At 36.1% G+C, this 15,521-nt stretch overlaps 1 protein-coding gene across 5 annotated transcripts in view; it reads left to right on the forward strand.

Moving 5' to 3' along the window:
* COL24A1 (collagen type XXIV alpha 1 chain) overlaps positions 1 to 15,521 on the forward strand; it is a 380,667-nt gene that overhangs the window by 184,737 nt on the left and 180,409 nt on the right. For all 5 annotated transcript variants that reach the window (XM_069094574.1, XM_069094573.1, XM_069094569.1 and 2 more), the window contains exons 22-24: positions 8,291 to 8,344; positions 11,854 to 11,898; positions 14,114 to 14,167. In XM_069094574.1, coding sequence (XP_068950675.1) covers positions 8,291 to 8,344; positions 11,854 to 11,898; positions 14,114 to 14,167 — 153 coding nt within the window. The remainder of the gene's footprint in view (positions 1 to 8,290; positions 8,345 to 11,853; positions 11,899 to 14,113; positions 14,168 to 15,521) is intronic.

Here is a 15,521-nt window from a genome sequence, read left to right on the forward strand (position 1 = left end):
AAAAAAAAAAAAAAAAAAAAAAAAAAAAAAAAAAAAAAAAAAAAAAAGATTAACTGGTTGAGTTTAGGAAAATGTGGAAAGACTTGCATGAAATAATGAAGAGTGAAATGAGCAGAACCAACAGAACACTGTACACAATGTTTAATAGTAACAGCAATATTGTTGTAAGAACAACTTTGGATAACCAAGTCATTATGCTCTAAGAAAATTTGTCCAGGGGCAACAAAGTTTTGTGTAACTTCACCAAGGATATACAACCTAAATATGTGTCAGAGGCAGGACCTGAATCCAAGTCATCCTGACTCCAAGCCCTGGGAAGTAGAGTATTATGAGTGAGGGACAGAGAGACCAATTTGACTGGATTACAAAGTATTAGATGAGGATTAATATCCATTGAGTCTACAAAGGTAGGTTGGGGTCAATTTATATAGGGCTTTAAGCCATTGACATGGATCAAATGGTCAGATCTCTGCTTGAGAAAAATTACTTGGCAGAAGTGAATAGAATAGAACTGTAAGGTGAGGGACTTAAGGCAAGGATACTAATTAGGAGTCTGTCACAATAATCCAGGCAAAATATAATGAGGGTCTGAAATGTGAATGGAGAAAATGTAGAGAGATCTGAGGTAAAAGATGTCCTGATGGTAGAAATGGCAAGATTTGGCAGCTAATGGGTTAGGGACAGTGCAAAGTCAAGGATGACAACAAGATTAAAAAGCAAAGTAAGATACTGAAAGGATGCTGGTAACTTCTATAGAAATAAGGAAGTTTGGAAGATGGTAAGAAAGAGAATTAGTTCAGTTTTAGGTTTGTTGAATTTATCTTTGGAACATTTAGGATGAAATGTCCAATAGGCTATTTGTGATGAGACTGAAAGTTGGTAGAGAGATTGGAGCTCAATATATAGCTCTCAGAGTCAGATGGTAGTTAAATCCATGGGAACTGATGAGGTTACCTAGAGAAAAGAGTATGGAGGGAGAAGAGAAGAGATCTACAACAGCCTTGCAGAATATCCACAATTAGGGAATGTGATGTGAATAATGAGCCAACAAAAGAGAATGAGAAGTCAAAAAGTTAGTAGGTGAACCAAGAAATAGCAGTGTCATAGAAACCTTAAGAGAAGGTTACCTAAGAGGAGAGGTTCATCAACAGTGTCAAATACAGCACACAGAAAATATTTGTACTAAGAAAAGATCATTAAAAGATCATCAGAAAATGTGAAGAGTAGAGGCGGTTAGGTGGCCCAGTGAGTAAAGCGCCAGCCCCAGAGTCAGGAGGACCTGAGTTCGGTTCTGGCCTCAGACACTTAACACCCACACACATACAAAAAAAAAAAAAAAAACTAGCCATATAATCTTGGGCAAGTTACTTAACCCCAACTGCCCTCCAAAAGGCAAAAAAAAAGAAGAAAATTTGAAGAGCAGTTTCAGTTGAGGCATTAAGTCAAAAGCCAGAATGCAAAATGGTGAGAAGTGAATGAGAGAGTGGAAGCAGTAAGTGTGGACCATGTAGTTTTGCTTTGAAAAGGGAAATGAAATATCGGACAATAGCTCAAAGAGATGACTGGGTCTTTTGAAAGATTTTTAAGGAGCTTTGGGTGTGTTTGAAGGCAGTAAGGAGATAACCAGTTGATAGGAAGAAGCTGAAGATCCAAGAGAGGAATAAAATTGAGGGTGCAATGTGCCAGAAAAGACAAGAAGGGATGGAATCAAGGGCAGGTGTATAAGAGTTAGTCTTGGCAAAGAAAAGGACCATCTTACTGTTAAGACACTGGGGAAAAGGAAGAGACTATAAGAACATCAGTGGGTTTTGAGATGGAGGGAATAGGGGAAAAGGTAGCTCTTGGTAAAAGTATTCAATTTTTTTTCAGTGAAGTAAGAGTCAAGGATCTCAATTGAAGGTGGGGGAGGAGAGTGATGGAAGGAAGGGATATTAGTCTATTCAGGAAAGAAAGAAGGCTTGAAATAGCTTCCATGCAGAGTGAGATAGGGAATCACTTAGGGAGGAAATGATTGGACTATTTTGATGCAATGAAGGCCTAATTAAGGTTGGATACCATGGATTTTTAATCTATTTTTGTCTGCCATGATGAGATACCAGAGGAGGATTTTAGAGGTATATACTGATGGTGCGTGCTAAATGTCCTGTAAAAAACTGGCTGTAGGGGTGGCTAGGTGGTGCAGGGAAGAGCACCAGCCCTGGAGTTAGCCTAAGACACTTAACATTTACTAGCCCTGTGACCTTGGGCAAGTCACTTAACCCCAATTACCCTGCCTTCTCCCCTCCCTAAAAAACAAAAAAATAAAAAATAAATTTTAAGAACTGGCTTTATTCTTTGAATGTATTCATACAGGTAAGTGAAACAATGGATAAAGCATTGATCTTAGAGACAGAAAGACTTAGGTTCACAGCTTGACTCAGACATTTACTAACTGGATGACCTTGAGCACATCATTTAACTTCTCTCAGGCTCAGTTTCTTCATCTGAAATTTGGGGATAATAGTACCTTTCTCATAGGGTTGTTGTGAGCATCAAATGAGATAACATGTGAAATCCTGTGCCAACCTTGAAGCACCATGAGTGCTGGTCACTATTATTAAATAAGTATAAAGATTTAAACTAATCAGTACCAAAAACATGACACTAATTGAGTTAGATACTTTGCTAAGAATAAATGAGATCATGTCATGTTTTGCAAACTTAGCTATTACTGAAAAAAAAATTTTTGACTTGATTTTATAGTTCAAAAGGCTCTGAAAGAAAAAAAATTATATATATATATATGTATGTATTTAAAGGTGATGAAGGAGTGAGGTTTTTTCCCTTTTTTAAAATTTGTCTTGAAATTATTATTGCTGCTGCCAGGTGGCTCAGCGACTAAGGGCACCGACTCCAGTGTTAGGATGACCTGGGGATCGAATCCCGGGCTCAGACCCTCAGTACCACACCCAGAAATAACTGGCCATGTAACCTTGAGCAAGTTACTTAACCCCAATTGCTTAAAAAAAAAGAAAGAAATTATTATTGCTTTCAGTAATGTAGAAAAGACAAAGGGAGACACTATCAAGCAGAAAAATTCAAAGAGTTGTTATTGCTGTTACTGTTGTTGCTGCTGCTGCTACTGCTATTGTTATCATGGAATCATGGAACAATAGATAGAAAGACCTTAGAAGCCAGCTAGTCAGACCTCCTCATTTTACAGATCAGGAAAGTGAGGTCCAGGGAAATTACGTGATTTGCCTAAGTTCATATAGTTGGTATCAGAAGTGAGATTTGAACCCAGATCCTTTGATTCAGACTAACGCTCTTCCTACTATCTTATATCATCTCCTAGCTTGATATATTTTATCATTTGCTTGTAGAAGACTAATTTATATTATGCTGATCATGTAAATTATTCCTAAGTATTTTACAAAGTTTTAGTTTGGATAGTCAATAGGACCATTATACATGGCTTCACCGAAATCTAGGGTAGCCTTATTCACAGACAAGTTGAATTGTTTCCAGAGCATTCTGGCACCACTCTAAAGAAGTCCTTCATATTCTATTCATTGCTTAAAACCTCAAAATGAAACGTTTGGGAAGCATGAGTTTATTAATTATGGAATCTATTTGTGTGAGTATTTATGTAGATGGTTTTATATACTTGACTCAATGAGTCTTATTGAGAGCTACAAAATCTAGCCGTTGACTTACAAATATTTAGTTTTATATGACTCTCAATAACATTAGAGAAACTTCATTTTTACTGATTCTGAAGAAAGTAAAATGACCCAACAAATAACCTCCCTTATGAAACAAACAAAAATCATTTATTTGTTGCTATAAAATGTTGTTCTGGCCATGAAACCACGGATGTTTGTTCAACTGCCATTCCCTCATCCATAAATATTTGTGGATGTCACACAATTGTGTTTTGCCCCAAAACACACCTTTACTTTATTGTTTTTGGCATTTTGTTCCATTGTTTCATAGGATCGTGCATATGCATCTTAATGCAAGTGAAAACAGCAGAACACAGCAACACAAAAGCTAAGCATCCTATTTGTTAAGCTCTCTAAAGGTTACAATAAGCCTGAGGCTGCTAGGTGGCACAGTAAATAGAAGACCAGGCCTGGAGTCAGGAAGACTCATCTTTGTGAATTCAAATCTGGACTTAGACATTTATTAGCTGTGTGACCCTGGGCAAGTCACTTAACCCCATTTGCCTCAGTTTCCTCATCTGTAAAATGAGCTGGAGAGGGAAATGTATCATTCTAGTATCATTGTCAAGAAAACCCCAAATGGGGTCACAGACACAACTTAATTAAACAGAACCATAATAAAGGGCTTTCTTTATTAGAGCTACCAACCATTTGTCATTATCCAAGCAACATTCAATCAGTCAATGTTTTTGTGAGTGAATGTCTACATACATTCAAGGTTTTATTCTAAGCACCAATAATGTATAAAACACAATATTTATCAGCCCCTTTACAGTCAATTTGGGGTGATTATAACTAGGATGTTAGACAAGACATCTCCCTTTTCTGGTTATATATATTGATATTTTAAAAATTAAGATGTAATGGAGGCATTTCCACTTCCCTAGCACTCCTCTGGCATTCGGACATATCTTCAAAGCCCTATTTGGTCTCCTGGGCTGGCAGGCAGGGAACACTGACTGGCATAGGATTGGCAGGACCTCTGAGGATGAAGGAGACAAGAACTGAGAGGACTACAGTGTTGGCTGAGGTGCCTTTGTTCTTCTGTCAGTATTTGATCTGTGGCAACGAGGCTGGCAATGTCAGCATGTTATCACTATATTATTTTGGTGCTGGATGTCACAAGGATAGATAAATGGAGAGGAGACAAATTGGCACACTCTAACTCCTGCTCCAGAGAGCCCAGGGAGCCGTCCTGTGTTCTCTGATCCCCATGTTCCTGCGACCATAATGAAAGCTTGGACATCTCTCTAATCTCAATGCAGACAATTAGTCATGAATTAACTGCATTTATCCTACTCCCATTCACAAAGAGACAGAAAGTCTAAAATAGAACACTGAGTTTCCAGGTTAATTGTTATCCCCCATTCTATGCTGTGATCAAGAGGTAAATGAGAGAGAAAAGGGAAGAGAGACAGGCAGACCAAGTCAGACTCTAAAGGCTAAAAGAGAATTCTGCTTTTGGAAGAATCTGGGTTCAGGAACTGGATGGAATATACAATCCTTGTTACATGTAAGCAATGCTTATACTTTTATTATCTTTTATGTAATCCAATTAAACTTTTTACTAAGATAATGATGCTTGAAGAAAGGCTTTTGATTGATAATGTTCTTGTAAGTGAAAGAAGGGGTGGACATGGAGCTAAGAGTTTGAAAAACATACTTTTAGACTAGTGATTCTTAACCTAGGGCTCATGACCTTGGTTTTTATTTTAATATCTTGATAACTGTATTTCAATATAATTGATTTCCTTCATAATCCTATTTATTTTATCTTACACATTTAAAGACATTATTCTGAAGAATTCCTAGGCTCCATTGGACTACCAAGGAGGTCTGCGACACACTTTAAAGCTTAAGAACCCCTGCTCGAGTTGGTATAAGAACCTGGGAGGCATGATGCAGGCTACAGAAGCTTCTAATACACATAGTCCTACTAATAGTTGTGAGGTAGAGGCAGGGCCTCTTGGCCATGTCACTTCTAAAGAGTTCCTGAACCCTAAATTCTTGGCCCTAGCTCCAACTCTTTCACCTGAGAAATGACACCTGTGAAGAAGGAATCCATGTGCCTGAATGGTTGGAAGTCTTCATCCTCAGTCTCTGTAAAAGAGTTAAGAATTCCCGAAACCTACTTTCCTGGGTAGAGAAAGGAAGATTTCTTGGACAAGTTGAATTCCTGAAGAGTGCCAGGAACTAGCTTTCATGATAGAGGAGAGAGGATTTCTGGGACAATGTCAAGTTCCTAGAAATTCAGGAGCTAAACCTCCTATATTGGTCAGTACCAATCTATTGCTCATATAACCCTACAATTGGAGAAATAATAATAGACCAAGCCATGATAAAGGGAAACAAAAGGCCTTTCATTTTGCTCTCTGCTTTGAATGTTACTTCTATGAGAGAAGAGGCTTTTTCTCTAATATCCCCAAATCTGTTTTTCTTGTGGGGATTATCTCTTCCTCCATCTTAAGTTATGATGTATATGCTTGTCTGTTTATTAGGGGACAGGTTTTTTCCCATTGTTGTATCTTTGTAAACTTAGCATCTTTCACATAACACTTAATAAATCTTATTGGATTCAATTTAATCGACTTCTGAGAACCAGGCAACTAGTTGTACACTCCCACATCGCCACCTACTGGCAAAAGCAAAGGTTGACTAGACATTTTTTATGAGTACTGCTAAGGAATGCCTGTTTCTAATGATTATTTTTTTTGAGCCTGATATTTCATCTGATTTTATTCACCAGATGAGAGAACTTGGATGAACCAACACTGAAAGCACATAGTTGGTTTGTTTACATTAGTAGACTTTAAAATAACAACTTTCAAGCAGTAGGATTTGTAATAGTTCATAAGGCTCTGATAAAATTACAAGAGATAATGCTATTATACTTTTTAAAATTGCACATATATACATGAAAATTTAATAATATGAACATCATGAGACACATATGTGGAGACAAAGGTACACAAACCATACAGTGGGAAACAGTGGGTAGAAAAATTTATCCAAAGCAAAAGTTTTTATGCTGGTGTATACTGAGATTAAATGGAAAGGGGAAGCTGGGGAAGATTATGGAAGGCATTGAATAGTGAGCTAAGGAAGTTGAAATTTATCCTGTAAACAATAGGGAACCATTGGGACCTTCATATATGGAAATAACATAACTTAATGGTATTTTAGGAAGATTTATTTGGAAGCAATATATTGGAGAGCTTGATGGGTAAAAAAGCAAGTGGAAGGAAGCTATAGTCATCCTTTCTCCTTCAGCGAGTATAGACTGACCCTGGTCAACATCAGTACGTGGAACCTGGTCCTTTGTGCCCCAGAAAAATCCCTACAAGAACCACAACTACTATAAAAATAAACAATCGTTGACCCTTATAAAGTACTTCAAGTTTGCAAAGTTCTTGACTCATCATCTGATTGATCAGCAAGCCTGGGACTCTTGGAATAGGCTCTTACCAGCTACCATGCACTACTCAGTGACTGCCTAGAACTGTAGCCTAAGAGAAGGGCATTGAAATAGGAAATCAGAAGACCTGGGTTGTAGAACTGATCATATGACTTGACATGTAGTTCCTAGAGCTGGAAGGGACCTTAGAGACTTACCTCAGCCATATTATTTTGGTCAAATCATTTAACTTCTTCGGACCTCAATTTCCTCATTTTAAAAATGTGGAGAGACCATCTCTGAGGTTCCCTCCGGTCCAATTCTTTGAGTCTAGTTTATGTATTCATGTGCAAAAATCACAGGAGGTTGAGTGCCCTCTGGTGGACATTTATGAAATTCAGTGGTGTGATTCTTCTCCCTGTCATTTTCAAAGAATGCACTTAGAATCATAGAATTTTAGTTTTAATTAAAACACTTTAGTCTGCTCAGTAGCTAGAGAGACCAAGAATGCCATCAAGTTGAATAAACAAAATGTCATCACGTTGAATAAATATTTAAAATAAAGAACAAAGCTTTACCAGTCCTATGAACCTGATTTCTTTCCAAGAGCAAACTTTATTTAACTCTATTCCTTCTGGCTAGTAAATAATTCATCTCTTTTTTCTTAAGTAACTAATAAAATTTAGGCTTTTATTTTGTTAGATCCATAACTAGTAAAATTCAGGCCTTATTTTGTTAAATCTGAAACATTTTTTGAGCACTTTAGACTTCATATTCTTTTCCAAGTAGAAAAAATATATAGAATTTAAATCTGGGAGTGCTGAAACAACATGGTAGACTTGAAAGACCACTAAATTTGGAGTCAGAGGAACTGAGTTCAAATATAGGCTCTGCTTTTTGCTCCTGAGTGGCCTTGGGCATGTTATTTGTCCACTCTATGCTTTTGTCTCCTCATCTGTAAAATGAAGTAGGGTAGACTAGACTAACTCCATTTCCTTCCATCTCTAAGGCCTATTATGTCACTCTGTTCAAAGCTCAGTTCTCCAATAAATGTTACCACTTATTTCACTTTAGTCTTTGGGTCCCCAGAATTTTTGAACCCATTAAGTACTTTATAAATGCTCCTTGAATTGTTTAATTGATTGATACATCATGCTAAAAACTTATTGTGGTTACTTGTTTTGCTTTTCAGGGACTTCTGGGAAATCGAGGGCCTCCAGGACCTCCTGGTCCCAAAGGAACTGAGGTATAAGAAAAATCAAAGTCCATTCAGCATCTTTTTTTACTTATTTTTGCCTTTTTATGTAGACCTTAAAATTTTGCTTAAAGGAAATGTTGTGTGGGATGTGTCATTTTTGCCATGGAGGATTTCAAGTTTCCATTCTTTTTTGGCAGGTATTAAATGGAGTTTTCAGTCATTTCTTAGTGTTCTGTATCCACTAAGGGATTGATGTCAGTGGTCTCCAAGGCATGGCTACAGAATATGGATTCGACATTTCATTAACATTCCAAAATTTATGTCATGTTTACCATTTTGTATTTCCAACTTAAGAAACCTATTTTTATTTGATGTAGAAGAAATGTCCATGAATCAAATTAAATAGATAGATTATACTGCTATACAGGTTTTTCTATAGGTTAATTTATTAATTAATAATAGAATATTATTTATTAATAGAATAATTAATTAATGTTCAAAAGCAATACTCATTCTTTGTGAATGAATAATTTAATAGCATATAAAATATTTAACGTTAAATTTCAGGTTCTTGGTGCTTTGAAGTAAAACATTTCCATTAACTTAATTTTCCATATAGATAATGCATTTCCTTTTTAGCCTGTACCTAAGAAGAACATAGCAGATTTAAAATGTACTGTTACAAATGATTTAGCCTTCAAATGAGTGGACTTATAAACTGTTACAGGTTGAACAATATTTGAAAATATGCTAAGAGAAAACATTCTTATCAACTCTTTGCTAGGGTCAATATTCTGTCAGATAAAGGACTTCATGTACAAAAAATGTGCCCTAAGGTTGTAATAGAGATTTCCAAGTAAGTAGACTGGTTGAGTTCTCTCATTTAGAGGTTTAAAACTATTCACTAATTGATTATACTATTGATTACAAACCCTAGTATTTCAATGTCCTATGATATTATGACACTTTTAAAAATAAGGAAATGAGGGGTGGCTATGTGGCTCTGTGAATAAAGCACCAGCCTTGAAGTCAGGAGGACCTGAGTTCAAATTTGACCCAGACAATTAAAACTTACTAACTGTGTGACCTTGGGCAAGTCACTTAACCCTAATTGCCCTGCCTTCCTCTCTCCAAAAATAGATAAATAAGGAAATAACTTTTTTTCCCAAAAAAATTCACTTTAAATTTTAAGGAATAAGTGTATTCCCTATAGCATTTTTATGGATTTTCATATTCAAAAACACCTAATGAGGTTGTCACCACTCCAAAAAAGGTTGAAAATCACTATACTACCAATGTTTCAAAATGGTTTCAAATTTCTTCAGAAATAGGGAACATAATAATTATGAGTTTTTCACTTTCTTTAAAGTAATAGCAATTAGAGAGGATTCTGGGAAGATGGTGGAGTAGGTCAGAAAATTCCAAGCTCTCAAGATTCTCCCCCCACAAAATTGATAAAATAACATCTTAGGGTGAAAAAAGTGCTGGTAAAAATAAATAAGAATAGGGGTACAATCTGGGTCTTCCTGGAACAATTTGAGAAGGTCAGAAGAAAAATCCAAGGACTGCTTGGTTCCTGTGAAGAGTAAACCCCTCCAAATTAAGGTCTGCTTTAAAGACAAGCAGCAAGCCCTGTGGCTCATTGGTTTGAGAGGTTACCTGGGCCCCAGCCACAGGAACTTTTAACCCTGGGATAGTGAGGGGAGTTGGGCGTCTGAAACCAGGAAGATTGAGGGAACCTCTGCTGACCCGGAATGCCAGACCAGCTGTGCTGCAAAGAAAAGCTGGGAGAAAGAATCAGTGCATGCCCAGTGAGTGCAGAGGCAGTGGGGCAGAAAGCCCCTTGCGGTGGGCACTCATAGGGGACTGGAGGTTTGGCTCTGCATCTGAGCTAGAGGGGAGAACTGAAGGCCACCACTTAAAAGAGATCCTATAAGGAAAACTCATAGAAATATCATAGTCAAACTCCAAAAGCCCCAGCTCAAGGAAAAAATATTAAAAGCATCAAGATTAAAACAATTTTATTATGATGGTACCACAATTGGAGTCACATAAGACCTAACAGCAGAGACATTAAAGGTGTACAGATCTCAGGAGCACTAAATACTGAAGAATTAAAGAACTGAATGAAAAAAAAAAATGGACATTTATTCAGCTGTCAGACTTTCATGACTTTGTTTAAAAAAAAAAAACCCTGAACTTAACTGAAGATTTGACATACAAGAGCCAAGAGAAAATATAAGGTGATAACCAAAGACTGATTATAAGGATTCCTAAGGACAGACTGTTTACTTTTATATTTGTAACATGTAAAATGTATGGCTAAGATTGTTATTAATAATAGGGTAGCTCATAAGAAAGATTGGGGTAAACCTGAGTGTGATATGTATTTAAAAAGTAAAATCATTTAGGAACAGCTAAAAAGTCTTTATTTTCTACAAATGAGGTACCAGAGGTAGAATTGATACAGAGGAATTGGATGGGGAAGGAGGGCTGGTAGTTCTGTACTATGGGTTTAAGGGGGAATGGGTTTCGTTGCTAATGGGTTTAAGAGGGAACAATAAATATATATTTAGAAGGGTATAAAAGTCTTCTAAATTCAGAAGAAATAAAATAGTAGGGACATAGTGAGAGAGGAGAGAATAAGGGAGGGATTTTTAGGGGGAAGAGTGAGGAAATAAGTAAAAGGAGGTATAGAAGGGTGATTAGATTTATGGGAATGGGAGGATAGGGGAGTATAATGGTAATGGTAATTTGGAGATCTTCCCTGCCCCCACTAGGCTGAATGTAATCACATGGAGCCTGTGGTGGGAGGAGTTTGCTGAAGGTAGAACAGAGCCCACAGGAAGCTGGGAGTCAGAGCAGTTAGAGCTGGAAGGATGAGAGGACTCACCCAAGGAGACAGATAGGCTTGCAAGTGTTTGTTTGCCCCTTGCTGTGACAGCTAGGCTTGTGAGTGTTTTTGGAAAGGCTAAAGGATGATACGGCGCTCCCTGCTGTGCTATGGTATATTAACTTCTTTGTTGCTATGATGGATTCAGCTTTCTGGTTTGGGGATTTGGTTTTCTGGTGTCTGAATAAATATTTTGCTTCTGTCTTATATATGGAGAGTCTGTTATATTTTGTGCTTGAGTTATTCATAATCACCATCAGTGCTGTGAATATTGTATTGATGCTACAGGGAGGGATCCTTGGAGGGGAGTAGGCAAGTAATAGAAGGGCAAGGGCGGGGAGTGAAAAAAAAAGAACGAAGTAAAAACTTGTATAGCAGAGAATAAAAGAAAACTTACAAGGAAGCAAAGAAAAGATGGACAATTCCTAAAACAATGTGTATTATTTATCCTACAGGCTTTCTTGAAATGAAAATTTATTGTTATATATTTTGAATCCTCTCTTATGTTCTGTGATGCACATGACATCCTTTTTTTCCTTCCTTTGTTTTTAAGTACCAATATTTAAGTTTATGACACGTTTTTGTTGCTTTTCTCTATTTTATATTTGTGTTCTGGCCTTTGAGTGTAAAATTTTTTAAATGATAATTTAAATTGTTTTTTTAGGGAGAAGAAGGACCAGTTGGACCCTTTGGAGAGCTGGGTCCACGGGTAGGTATCACATAAATAATATTTTTTGAAAACTAGAAGTACTTCTCTAGAACATAAATCCATATCTTATATAATGGCATATAAATAGCCAGAGTATACTTTAACCTAAAGCAATTTTTGAAAAGTCAACACAGAGGCCAATCGCTTGAATTCTTTGGGGACTTATTAAAGGATAATATATATTGTTAAATATTTATTCATTTCTCTAATAGCCTTAGGCATTTATGTAAATTATGTCTAATGTTTCTCTAAATTTTCTATCATGACAGATATGATAGCCATTCTCATGGCACCCAGATAATCTATTTTCTGTGTGGGTCAACAAAATTGCAGAGAACAAAGATGTACCTTTGTCCATCACTCCTTTAAGGAATTTCTCTAGTATAATCTATGAAGTGTTTTCAAGTTTTGTAAATGGATTTTAGAGCATTTTTAGTATAATTAGTCCTCCACTCCTACAAATTTGTTAAAGTATTAACTTTTATTAAGATATAATGATTTAAGGGGAATTCATCCAAGTTTGAATTGCACTTCATTTTCCTTTATAACAAAGACTAGAATGAAGACCTCCAAATTTATGTTCCTTTTCACAAATATCGCTTTTTCTGTCCTCTATTGCTATTAGGTCATTAACTCTTTGGGAGAAATGAAGCTACTTTTAAATTTTTGTTTTAGAGGAATTAAAAATATGAATGAGTAGGAGCTGCATCAGTGACCACATTACTTTAAAAACATAGATGAACCTTGTCTTATGTGACTCAGAGGGCTTGTACTCTCAAAGTTAGAGAAATGTAGGTTTGGAGGGTTGTTTTTAGTTCTTTGGGGTTTTTTTGTTTTTGGGTTTTGTTTTGTTTTTTTTTTTTTTGCTTTACTTCACACTATTAAATTAAAAATGAACTGATATTTATTCCTAATAGAATTCTTTCTCTGATAGGAAAAATGCATGGCTATTTCAGAAGATTAATCCCCAATATCATTTGATTAGCTTGTAAAGTTAACAGTGGTATTGGGAGAATAATTTGCTAAGACCATGTCTACCTAATCAAAGAAAAAAAAGTACAAAGTTAGTAATTTTCCTTTTAACTAGACAAGCAAAACTTCTTCATCTCCATTAATCCACTTTAAATTCAATGAGTATTTATGAAGGAGAGGCAGCATATGGCATAATGGATAGAACATTAGACAAACCACAAAGACCTAGGTTCAAATCCTGCCTCTGGCCCTTATTATATCTGGGATGATTTGAACATGGTCACTTAACCATTCAGAGCCTTAGTTTCCTCATCTCTAAAACGGGCATAATGATACTTTTACATTAATTACTATACCTGTCTTATGAGATCTTATGCACTTTACAACCTTTAAAATCTTACATTCTTATTATTTTTATTTATTTTATTATTTTAAAATCTTACATTATTTTTATTATTTTTTATTTATTTTATTTATTATTATTTAGCAATAACTGTATATGACACTGTGCTTGGAACAGGAGATATAGAGATTAAAAATAATATAATCCCCACTTTCTAAGAACTTATAGTCAAATGGAGGTGGGGGAAGAGGGAAGTAGAGATAATAAAATACATTTACATCTTTCTATCCCCTGTGCCTAGCATGGTGTCCTACATTTATTGGGCAATTAATATTTGTGGAAGTGAATTGAAGTAGAAAGTGACCTTGAGAAGTGGAAGGGCCACTTCTTTGAGACAGTAGTAAACATAAAGAGAATACACAAAGACATAAAGATATAGCTATGGATCTCAGGATTAGTGACTTCAACTTTCCCAATAAAGAGAACGAACTTTGAGGTCAGAGCGTGTGGGCTCATAGCCCAACTCTGCCACCTCCTAACCATGTTACCTTGCCAAAGTCCTTTCCTCTCTCTGAGTCTAATTTTTCTCATCTGTAAAAATTAGGGGGTTGACTTTGGAGTTCCCCTCCAGCTCTAAATCATATGATCTTGTGTTCTTGAAAACAAACTTGATGAAGCAATTTGAAGGACCCCAAATTTCCAACATTCGGGTTGTTTTAGGGGCTGACAGCTGTTAAATGGGATTCAAATGACATCATTAAGTCTTTGTCAAATATTTGTTTTGGCTGTAAAGAGGAATCAAGATGTCACAAACCTCAAGAGACAACTTTTAAAACTGGGGGTCTATATAATGTCAATTTGGGAAACAATCTCTTTCTTTTCTGTCCCTTTGCTTTGTAGGGAAAACCAGGTCGAAAGGGATATGCAGGTGAACCTGGACCAGATGGCCTGAAGGTACAACTTTTCTGTTATCTATGGATGTATGAAGAGAGACAGACAGAGACAGAGGAGAGAGAGAGAGAGAGAGAGAGAGAGAGAGAGAGAGAGAGAGAGAGAGAGAAACATTAAGACCTGAAAGAAATTAAACTGACCTTCGAAAATGGTTCAGTATTTGAAAGATTTCTAACTTCACTAGAATGGATACTGTCTCCATTGACAACAAATTGCAAAACTGGTAGTTCTTAAAGAATTGCTGTGTCTAAAAGACTCATTCTTTGGACAACCTGGGGGTGACCCTCTCCAAACTGGTAGACATATTCTTGTACAATAGGAATACATAGTGAGTTACTGGGTCTGTATTTGAGGCAATTTCCTCTTGGTAGCACCTTCCAGAGACTAAGCTCCACTTCTACTAACATGGAAATTAAAGGATCTTATGATATAAATATATATTTTTTAATTTGAATAGTAATGAAAAAGATAACAAAAATGTTTATACTATTTTTTCTGAAAGCTATGAATGATCATTTCTATCAGATTTATCTAAGGTCCTTTGCAGCTCAAAATCTCTGCCTATTAACATTTCTGTGACATCAAATAATAAAAAAGGATGAGTTAGTAATAGTTTCTCTAAAGGTCTGTTCACTAACACTCATAGTCTTAAATACACAGTAGTGGAAATTCTGCTTTCCAGCATCCTATTAACCAGACAACTCTATTAACTGGTACTCCCAAACTGCTCCTTAAATCTGCCTACAGTATAATGATAATGATATTTTATAACTATAACTAGAGTATTGTAAGGTCCTAAAGTGTCTTTTGGAGTAGCAAAGAAATATTAAATTCCTTTTGGTTCCTTTAATGTTAGATAAGACCATATAAAGTACTCTGCTATAAAATGGAATACAGCATTTCTTGGCCTTCTGAGACCAGAGTCAAAAGTTTGTACTTTCTACTGTGTGCTTCAATGGGAAAAAGTTTTGTGGAAACAGTAGGAGAAACTAGATGGTACAATGGGCGTAGAGAAAGGAAGATCTGAGTTTGAATCTGGTTTTAGAAACTAACTCTGTGACCCCAAAAGAAGTCACTTAACTTCTCTCAGACTCACTTTTCTCATCTGTAAAATGTGTATACTAGAACCTTCTTCCCAAGGTTATTATGAGGATTAAATAAGATCATATTTGTGAAAGTGCCCTTCAAACCTTAAAGCTCTGTATAAATGCTATAAGTATTATAAGAAAAAAAAGGAGAAACCATTTACAAGGGAGTTGATAAAGACCAGAGACTAATTTTTTATAAAATAGGATTAGATAAGAGATTAGATTAGGATCAGATAAGAGAGGACTTGAAAAGAAATCAAGGGAGGAAA

The sequence above is a fragment of the Petaurus breviceps genome, unplaced genomic scaffold (genome assembly GCF_028583685.1).
Source record: "Petaurus breviceps papuanus isolate PSGF00001 unplaced genomic scaffold, PetGlider_PUasm1.0 220, whole genome shotgun sequence".
Lineage (NCBI taxonomy): Eukaryota > Metazoa > Chordata > Mammalia > Diprotodontia > Petauridae > Petaurus > Petaurus breviceps.